Source organism: Miniopterus schreibersii (assembly GCF_964146895.1).
Source record: "Miniopterus schreibersii genome assembly, chromosome: 12".
NCBI classification, from domain to species: Eukaryota; Metazoa; Chordata; class Mammalia; order Chiroptera; family Miniopteridae; genus Miniopterus; species Miniopterus schreibersii.
The window spans coordinates 66977228-66987999 of NC_138112.1; the positions used below are offsets into that span (position 1 = coordinate 66977228).

At 45.6% G+C, this 10772-nt stretch overlaps 1 protein-coding gene across 2 annotated transcripts; it reads left to right on the top strand.

Annotated features, from left to right (window-relative positions):
• Positions 1 to 5870: 5870 nt before the first annotated feature.
• On the top strand, positions 5871 to 10734 carry TMEM216 (transmembrane protein 216). 2 transcript variants are annotated; one of them, XM_081152787.1, is made up of 5 exons: positions 5871 to 6430; positions 6990 to 7091; positions 7821 to 7913; positions 9698 to 9899; positions 10178 to 10734. In XM_081152787.1, the coding sequence occupies exons 3-5, from the start codon at positions 7868 to 7870 to the stop codon at positions 10191 to 10193; spliced, it is 264 nt and encodes an 87-aa protein (XP_081008913.1). In that variant the 5' UTR covers positions 5871 to 6430; positions 6990 to 7091; positions 7821 to 7867; the 3' UTR covers positions 10194 to 10734. The 2 variants fall into 2 exon arrangements, with proteins under 2 accessions (XP_081008913.1, XP_081008912.1); XM_081152786.1 differs by having other exon boundaries at positions 6345 to 6416.
• Positions 10735 to 10772: the final 38 nt, after the last annotated feature.

Here is a 10772-nt window from a genome sequence, read left to right on the forward strand (position 1 = left end):
ATCCCCTAAACAATACAGTATAACAACTATTTACAGAGCACTTACATTGTATTAGGTATTGTAAGTAATCTAGAAATGATATAAAGTATACCAGAGCATGTAGCCCGGCTCGGCAGTTGAGCATCGACCTCGGATCCAGGTGATCGGGGTTCGATTCCCGGTCAGGGCACATGCCAGGGTTGCGGGCTGCAGCTGATCAATGACTCTCTCATCACTGATGTTTCTATCTCTCTCTCCCTCTCCTTTCCCCTCTCTGAAATCAACAAAGATATATTTTTTTAAAAAAAAAAGTATACCAGAGCATGTGTGTAGGTTATGTGCAAATACTATGCCATTTTATGTAAGGGACTTGAGCATCCTTGGAATTTGGTATCTGCGGGGGGTCCTGGAACCAATCCTCAGCAGATACTGAGGGACAACTGTAAGTATATATATTTTACACACTGTTGTGATCATGGGGAATATGCTATAGAATAGTTTGGGTTTTTTTTCACTAGCAGTAGGAATATGTTTTTAAGATAAGATGTAAATTGATTCCTTGGGGACAGTCAGCTTTCAAAGTTCAGAGAAAGAAAGTAAACACTTCAAAAGTGCTTAGAGACTTGTAGTGGGATGGAGTTGCTTCTGGTTGATCAGTGCTCTAGTCAGGAAGTAGAAAAAGCAGATTTTTGAAAGGCCTCAGAGAACTGCTGGAGGCCTAAAATTCTAAAGTAGGGAGAAGCACAGCAAGGTGAGCTGATGATTCGCAGATCTTACTCTGCGGCATTTGCTGATTCTGGGCTTGAGCAAGAGGCACACATCACCGGACAGAGGCTGCAGCCAGGAAACAGGGAAGTCAGCTGAGCTTAATAGGCTCATACTGCTGGAGGGACAGAGTTGGGAACCGGAGGAGCCTGAAACACATAACGCGATTTCTCCTCAAGATGTTTACCAAATTCTGAAGCTATTTAGAGACAGAGGCTATAAAAAGCTAAGCCCTAAACCTCTGAAAAGCAGAACAAAATTTTGGCAGGCTTATCGTGCTGATGACTAGAATTCAGGACCTGCCGGGGTGGGGACTGGTGAACACACAGGGCTTTCAGCTGAAAGCTCAGGAGGTCTCCTTATTGGGAATAGGTTGACCGAGACTTACCAAAATCACAGTACAGCCTCACACCATCTAGTCCCAGGGTGGATTAAGGCAATCAGCCCCATTCTGTCTACCTAGCACTGGAAAGAGTGAAAGAAAAACATCCAGACACACTATGATTTTTTATATACAATCTGGATCTAATAAAAATCACTATGAAGTCAAGAGATAGGACTATATTATTATTATTATTTTTTAAAATATATCTTTATTGATTTCAGAGAGAGGAAAGGAGAGGGAGAGAGAGAGAGAAACACCAATGATGAGTCATTGATTGGGCCCGCAACCCGGGCATGTGCCCTGACCGGGAATCGAACCCTGATCGCCTGGATCCTAGGTCGATGCTCAACTGCTGAGCCAAACCCGGCCGGGCAGGACTATATTATTTAAAACCAGAATAAAAGTAGAAAAAAGAAACAGGCAATCCAAATATTGAAGAAGGCAGACAAGGAGTTTAAAGTATAATTGATATGCTCAGGAAATAGAGGGAAATATGGAGGAAATAGATAAAATATTTAAAGTACATCTAAGGACTTCTAATAATGGCTGAGTAAGATCCTACGGGAATGAGACCTCTACAAATAACTGTAAAATCTGGACATAAAACAAAAACAAACAGCTACTTGAAGACACTGGAGAATGAAGGGAAGCAAAAGTTTGACCAGCCACTTGTCAGAAAGATGGGAATCTCAGAAAGAGCCAGAGAGAAGGGGAACCCCCAAATTCTGTCTGCCCACATCTCTGCCCAAGCCCGGGACGACAAATGTGCAATTAAGACTCAAGGCAGTTCAGCTAAAGACAAGATCTAAACTGAGACTGGAGCTGCCACCCGATAAGTGTGGTTTGCAGTATGTATCCAACTAATTGCCTGATAAAAGAACTATCATTCTTTAGAGACAAAAGAAACCAGAGTCGCCACATTCAAAACTGACAGCAAGCCCAGCCAGGCGTGGCTCAGCAGTTGAGCGTCGACCTAGGATCCAGGTGATCGGGGTTCGATTCCCAGTCAGGGCACATGCCCAGGTTGCGGGCTCGGTCCCCAGTCAGGGGCTTGCAGGACGCAGCCAATCAATGACTCTCTCATCATTGATGTTTCTACCTCTCTCTCTTCCTTTCCTTTCCTGTCTCTGAAATCAATAAAGATATATTTTTAAAAAAACACAAAAAAACTGACAGCAATATTGAGATGATCCAGGTATCAGAATTAACAGACAGGACGTTCAAGCAGCACTGAAAATATGTTCTCAATAAAAAAGATATGCGATCTCAGCATATAAAGAAAGGATTTTTGAAAAACAGAAATCCCAGAAATAAAAATGATAGTAACTGAACATTTATTTATTTATTTTTAAATAAGCTTTTATTGATTTTAGGGAGAGAGAAACATTGATTGGGAGTGAACCTGTGACCTTTCTGTGCATGGGACCATGCTCAACCAACTGAGCCACACTGACTACTGAATATTTTTAAATAGATGGATTTAACAGCAAAAGAGAAGATAACAGAATTGAGTCAATGAACTAGAAGACAGACCAACAGAAAATTCCCAAGCTGAAGAATAGGAGGAAAAAGATTTTTTTTTTAAAGTCTCATGACTAGTTCGATAGTAACAGTCTAACATATGTAATTGGAGTCCTAGAAGGCAAAGAGAAGGAATACAGCAGAAAAAAATATTTTAAAATATTCAAAGAGCCCTAGCAGGTTCGGCTCAGTGGTTAGAGTGTCGGCCCACAGACTAAAGGGTCCCGGGTTCGATTTCAGCCAAGGGCATGTACCTCAGTTTCAGGCTCAATCCCCAGCCCCAGGGCCACATGCAGGAGGCAACCAATCAATGTGCTCTCTCACATCGATGTTTCTCTCTCTTCCTTCCACTCTCTCTGAAGATCAATGGAAAAAATATCCTCAGATGGGGATTAAAAAAAAAAATTAATAAATAAAAGATTCAAACAAATAGCAAAAATTTCCCAAATTTGATGAAAGAAGAAAATTTACAGATTTAAGATACTCCACAAACCCACCTTGATTACAAAAAAAAGAAAGAAAGAAAAGAAAGGCCACATCTAGGAACATCACAGTCAAATTATTATTTTTTTAAATTTTTATTTATTTTTAAAATCCTCACCAGAGGATATTTTTTCCATAGCTTTTTAGAGCGAGTGGAAGGAAGGGAGAGAGAAAGAAACTCGATGTGAGAGACATCAATTGGTTGCCTCTGCAACCAAGGTACATCACCTTAGCTGGAATTGAAACTGGGACCCTTCAGTCCAAGGGCCAATGCTCTAACCACAGAGCAAACTGGCTAGGGCCACAGCCAAATTATTGAAAGCTAAAGATGAAGAGCAAATCTTGAAAGGAGCAAGAGAAAAACAACGCACCACATACAGAGGAACAAAAATTAACAGCTGACTACTCACTACAAATCAGAGGCCAGAAGAGAGTGTAACATCTCTGAAGTGCTGAAAGAAAAAGGTCAACTCAGAATTTTATATTCACCAAAAAAATATGCTTCAAGGATGAAATTGAGATAAAGATATTTTCAGGTGAAAGAAAACTAAGAATTAGCTACCAACAATCCCACACGATAAGAAATGCTAAATGGGTTATTTGGCTGACAGGGAAATGATAACAGATGGAAATTCAGATCCTCAGAAATGAATGGAGCACATTAGAAATAGTATTTGGGTTAATATAAAGACTATTTTTCATTTTTCCTATTTCTTTATAATACATATGAATGTAGAATGTAAATTTTTTCAAGTTCACAGACTATTGACCAATATATACCATATGCTGGGTCATAAAACAATTTTCAATACATTTAAAATAATTTAAATAAAATAAAAGTATGTTCTTTGACAATGGAACCGAGTTAGAAATCAGTAACAATAAGATAAATTAGGTGGTTCAGTCTAGGTCCATCCAGGAGACAGAAACCACACAGTAATTTAAACATGGCAAGTTTGATATAAAGAATCATTGCCCTGGCTGGGTGGCTCAGTTGGTTGGAGCATTATCCCATATATCAAAAGGGTTGCAGGTTCGAACCCCAGTTGAAGTGTGTACAGGGGGCAACTGATCCATTGGCCACTGATCCATTGTTTCTCACATCGATGTTGATGTTTCTCTCTCTCTTCCTTTCTCTCTAAAATCAATAAAAACATATCCTCAGTTGAGGATTAAAAAAATTAGAAAAAGAATCATTAAAATAAGAGGGGAAATATAAAATGTAAAGACAATTCTAAAATGGTACTTGAGGGCTAAGAGAGAGTACCTGAGGAAGGGCAAACTTGGCAGAGTTCCCCACCCTGAAGGCTGGGGTTCAGACCTCACTGCAGCCAACTTGTTGCAGCTAACAAGTTCACCAGTTTTCCCAGGCCAGACAGTTGCCAGGATGCAGACAAATTGAGACCGGTGGTCAGGTGTGCAGGGAGTGTAGGGACACCACCTGCAGGCACCAGGTCCAAACACACACTGTCCTCATTGGGAGGATCCCAGTAAACAACCCTCCTCGGCACAGGTGAGCCAAGGCTGGTGGGCAGGCGCACCAAAAGAGCTGGGGCCCTGTGTGCACCGGGACTAGAGTGTGTGACGTCCACACAGGGCATGGAGGGTCATGGGAATCGACCCTCTGGGAAGAGCCAACTTGATGAACCTGAGGGAGGGAGCCAGGACACTGCTGTGAGTACAGGTGTGTCCATGCCTAGAGGGTTCTGTGAAAAATTGTTCAGTGCATAAGTAAACAAGGTTGAGGGGGCAGGTGTACAGTTAGGGAGCTGCGTCGCTGCGGGTGCAAGGCCGGGAGTGTGCAGTATCCTTCATAGGAGGGCCCACAGCACAGTGGTCACCGGGCCTCGGCCAGTCTGCCAGGCTGCCAGGGGAGTGCCTGCTCTTGGTGTGCAGCTGGAGCAGAGCACCACCTAATGTCCCCAATGTCCCCATGCTCGTGCACTGCTGATAGATCATGGTGCAGGAGCAAGGAAAAGCAAAGTAGAACTCACAAGAGCTGGGAAGACGAGCCCTTTCCTTCCTTCAATGTCCCTCCAGTGCCCTCTACTGACAGTTTGCCCCTGTGCTCACTGTAAGGGAGAAATGCTGAGTCCAGCCCGTTATCACAGAACATATCCGACTGAAGGGTCAGTGTGGGGATAAGAGGCAAAAAATAGGTAACAGAGTCCACCTTTTTACCTATTCAACTTCCACACGCACCGCTCTGCACATATCTGAGCTTCCCTCGTAGTTCCATTCCTACTAAGATACACCCATCCTTAAACGTGACATTCTCACCCTTACCCCAAAGGAGAAGGCATACAAACGACTCTCTGCAGGTCCAGGGGATTGCTTCTGCTCCTTCCCCTCGCCAAGGAACAATGACTGCCCCACCGCCACTCCAGCCAGCTGGGGGGCTCGGCGCGGTCCTTAGGGGTCCGTCACTCCCCTCAAATTACCTGGTCTGAGGGCGCCATCGGTTTCCGGGCCTACCCTGACTGACGGGGCTGGCAGCCAAGTCAGCCGGAGTCCACCCAACACTCCTTTTCCTTCTACTCCCCCGCGGGCAGTGACCGTATTCAGGGCTCAGACCCCAGCTTACAGACCATCTCTGGGAAACGCCTCTCAGTTCCCGCAGCGCGCTCGCGACGGGTCCCGGGTCACGTGTTAACCGCGCTTCGTCTGCACGTCGTCTTCACGTCGTCTTCACGTGCTTGAGAGGAGCCTCCAGTTCCGGTTCATTTGGGTGCCTTCTGATTACCTGGTACATAAACTCGACGCACAAAAGAGCCTAAACCCCCTGCAAGACTGCCTGCTGGCCGCATGACCCCTCACCGCACCCCGCATTCGCAGAGTCCGGTCGTGCACACCGTTCCTCATTGTCAGACCCTTGTCAGAAAAGAGAATCGCGGGTGGGGGCAGCTAGGGCCTATGTGCCAACCCTGTGGTCACACCGCCACAACTGGCCACTTCTGCCAACGCACTGTAACCTGGGGGGAGGGAGCCGGGGGCTGCCCCTGTCCCGGAGTCCAGCGGACGACTCCGTGGACGACCATGGTTCTCCCCCAGCGTGGGTGAACCGAAATCCCCAGCGAAGGCCGTTTGCGGGCGGCGAGGCTGCACGCGCTCGGACTGCGCGAGACCTCCAGGTACCGTTAACCATAGAGAAGAGCGCCGCGGGCTGGCAGAGGGGCCAGGAGCCAGGGCCGCTCAGTCCTCGCTTCCGGCAGCGCCTCGCTGCTCCGGGAGCGGCTGCAGCCCGGGACGCAGTTTCCATGGGGACTGATGATGGCGCCGCGAGGTGAGATCCCGGAGGTGTGTGAGTCGCTTCCTGATCCCTTCAGTCCCCCTTCTCCCTTCTCTCCCGGAGCGCGACCTAAACCCTCCACTCTCGGGTGTTAGGGACATCGCTCCTCACTTGTACAAAGGGGGGTTTCGCAGCTCCACCCGCCCTGAGTGTCTGAAGGTCTGGAGGTGAGGATCTGTCAGATGCCCCTAAATCCTTGGCTGCGCCTCTTCTAGGCCGGCCCAGTGACGAACTAGCCTGCTGTGTGACCTCGGAGAAGCCAGTGCTGGTCTCTGCGCCCCAGTCTCCCCTTCCCAGGCAGTGATGGGGTTAGATCTTAGAGGGGTCTTGATTTTCATCCCTGAAGCCCAAAGAGTGGAGTTTGACGGTGATTCCGGGGAAAGGATGGGATTGAATGAAGCCCCCTCCACATCCTGTACTCACACACACACCCTCATTATCAGCAACCAGAAGCGTCCCAAGTGGCCTTCCCACTGGCTGCGACCTTGTGTTTTCTCCGACTTAGACACAGATCATTCAGAGATTGGGCTGCCCTCCCGCCCATCCCTCTTCTCTGTGCCTTTTCAGGTAAACGGCTGTCCTCCACCCCTCTGGAAATCCTGTTCTTTTTGAATGGGTGGTATTATGCTACCTATTTCCTGCTGGAACTCTTCATATTTCTGTATAAAGGTAAGGCAAGGGGCTTGACTACTCTTGGCCCCAAATCCCTTCCCCGCTTCAGCCCACTTCTTTTCTGCAGCTCCTCTTCACTGCAAGGCAGTGGATGGCTTCCTTGAGAACGATTCAGTAGGAAGCCTCCCAGCCAGAATTTCTTGAGTTCGGGGCCCTGGCTGGGTAGTCAGTTGGTTAGAGCATCATCCCCATACACCAAGGTTGCAAGTTCGACCCTATCAGGGCACATACAAGAATTAACCAATGGATGCATAAGTAAACGGAGCAACAAACGTCTCCTCTCTCTCTCTCCCCCCTTCCTCTCTCTCTCAAATCAATCAATAAAAAGAAAAAAGAAAAAAGAATTCCTTGTTTGGGAAATGTGGGCCTCTCCATTCTGAACCCCCTCCCCCCATTTTGTGAACTCCACTTTAAATTTAAGCCCATTGGTGACCCTCAGAACTATTCAGCAGCCTGTGTACCCATGTACCTCTCATGATGTTGGAGAGTGGAGTCCTATAGACTTTTGGAGTTGGGAGTAAAACCCCATAACAATGAGCCTTGCCCTAACAGACAGTTGCACTGTGAGTTAACCTGTCCTGCAGCAGGTTAACAGATCCTGCCCACATCTCACTAACCAGTTCATGGAAAACTGATAAAACTCTCATCCTCTTTATTACCAAGTATGTGGGAGTTCTGGTGGGTGCTGTCACATTTGTTTGCAAACTCTGACTTTCGTATTGGCAGGTCTCCTGCTACCATATCCAACAGCCAATCTAGTACTCGATGTGGTGATGCTCCTCCTTTACCTTGGAATTGAAGTGATTCGACTATTTTTTGGTGAGTGTTATCCAGAAAACATTTCCATTCCTTATGAGATGAGCTGGTATCTGTAACCTGATTAACAAGAAAAAGTACATAACCTAGGCTCACAATAGGAGATTGGATCTGGTACCATATCCCATTACTCCCTTTCTGAAGTTTCAAACTGCTTTATATTTTGGGTCAAGACTCACCTGTCCATTACTCTGTAGGGCTAGACATGGGGAGTAGCACAAGGTATTAGATCATTCCTTCCCAGTTGCCTAACTACCATAAAAGTGCCAGGTTCCTCTCACTAGTTGCCTGGGAGACTAGATTCAGCTGTAACTCCATGTCCAGGACAAAATGTACCTGCACAGATCAGCACTAAGTTCCCCTCCACATCTCTGAATAAGACTTTCTTTAGGATAAGCTTTATATCCTCAGAAATACAGAGCAAATCTCTTACAAGTTAAGAGTATCTCATCTCTGAGAACAGTGTTAAAACACAAACAGAAAAAAATGTTCACAATACATATAACAAAGGATAAATATGCAGGCTCACATAATCACTAAGGAAAAGACACCTAATTTTAAAAAAATGATTTTAGAGAGAGGAAGGGAGAGAAAGAGAAACATTGATGTGAGAAACATCCATTGGTTGCCACCGGCATGCGCCCTGACTGGGATCAAACCTGCAACTGGGGTATGTGTCCTGACTGGCATCGAACCTGCCACCTTTTCAGTGCACAGGATGATGCTCCAGCCAACTGAGCCACACTGGCCAGGGCAAAGACAACCTAATTTTTTTTAAATTAGGAAATGACATTAATAGGTAATTCACAGTAATAATTACGAAGAATCAATAAACATGGCAAAATGCCCAAACTCACTAATAAAAAGTAAGTTGAAACAAAAGAACATTTTCACCCATCAGATTAAAAAGATTCTCAATACCCAGTGTGAGAATAGGCATGAGGCCTAGGCCTCTATAGTCCATACTCTCGTGGTTATTTATATTATCAGACTCTGGGAATATAAATTAGTACATCCTTTTTGCTAACAGTTTTACTGTGTAAAATCTGTATTCTTAGACCTACCAATTTCACTTCTAGAACTGGTTGAAAAAAACACTTCCACAGATATGCAGAGATATCTATGTGAGAATGTTTGTTGCCACATACTTGTAACATCAAAAGTAGAGACAACCTAAATAGCTATTAATACGGGGTTAATTAAATAAGTTACAGAATTAGTTCAATGAAATCATTCATAACCATTAAGAAAGAATAAGGTAGCTATGTGTAGAGGGATGTCTGATTTATATTAAATGGAAAAAAGTAAGTTGCAAAATAATATTAGAGTATGATCCGATATTTATAATAATAAATAGCAATATGTGAGGGTACACACATAAAAAAATCTGAAACAATATACATCTAATAATAGCTATCTCCAGGGAGTGAGCATGGTTCTTTCAGTTTCTATATTTTCTAAAATTATTTTCTATATATTAGTTGAAAAGTTTTCAATGATTATATATTATTTTTATAATTTAAAAAAATTTCCCCCCAATAAAGATCCCAGCATCCCTTGAATGGCAGCCAGACCGAAAGCAGGACCGTTGGAGTGAACGACTTCGATCCTAAACTCCTCCAAAGCCTCTCATTTTTAGCACAGTGGGAACCCCGTTTATAAATCTGCATGTTCCCATGCAGGGTCACTTTCTCTGCCTTGCCAGTCCATCACATCCCACCCACCTTTCTTCTGAGGCCAGGGAAAGCTGGCCACTTGGAGCTGACTCCATGGGCTGTGTCTGACAGGTACAAAGGGAAACCTCTGCCAACGAAAGATGCCACTAGCTATTAGTGTGGCCTTGGCCTTCCCATCTGCCATGATGGCCTCCTATTACCTGCTGCTGCAGACCTACGTGCTCCGCCTAGAAGCCATCATGAACGGCATCTTGCTCGTGTTCTATGGCTCAGAGCTGCTGCTTGAGGTGCTCACCCTGGCCGCTTTCTCCAGGTACTGCTGCTAAGGGACCATTTCCCATCACCTGAGGGTTGGCTTCCCATCCCATCCTAGGGAGGGATTCACTGTGCTTCTGGAGCCTGAGGGGTCTAGTGGACTTTTAAGGGGGAAACAGGTGTCTGTGGGACTGCCTTTCCCCTTTAGGGGAGGCAGGTACCCACTTAGGGAAGATACTCCCCTTGTTGTTTGGGACCAGGAGGCTTGGCATATAGAACTGTTCGGGCCAGCTGCACGTGTTCACTGGTCTTTTAACATTTTGTTTCTCTCATCAGTATGGACAGGATTTGAAGTACACAGATTTCAGCCAGCAGCCCTCAGCGGCTGAGACCACTCATACTTCTGGTACCTTAACCACGTGCGTGAGGAACGATGGGTTAAGTGGTGCTGGGGAGAGTTGCAGCTTTTCCTCAGCAGATATTTGGGCAGCAAACCGAGCATAAGGCCACTGGGCACCGTCTTCTAAACAGGACCATCAGCCTGAGAGACTCTTCTACACTCCAGCATAGGGTGTCCTCCTCCTGGCCGTTCTCAGAACCAGTTCCTTGCTGACCTCAACTTCTCCTCTGATCATTGTGGCCAGAGCACTTTGTGTGGACCATGTAGGCTCCTTGGGCTTCCAGCAGGACCTGAGCCACACTCCCTGCACCCTGTACGTGCTGCGCCACACCTGTCACACAAGCACAGAGAGCCTTAGGATGCTGTCCTCCAAGTGACGCAAAATCCTCTTACCCTTCAGAGACTGAGCTCCAGGACTTTTTTACTAGCTCATAGTATTATTTTTCTATTCTCATCATGAAACATTATTTTATAATAAATACATATTTTCTGGTGTGCAGCCTTTTCCTTATGGGACCTGTCCCTAGAAAT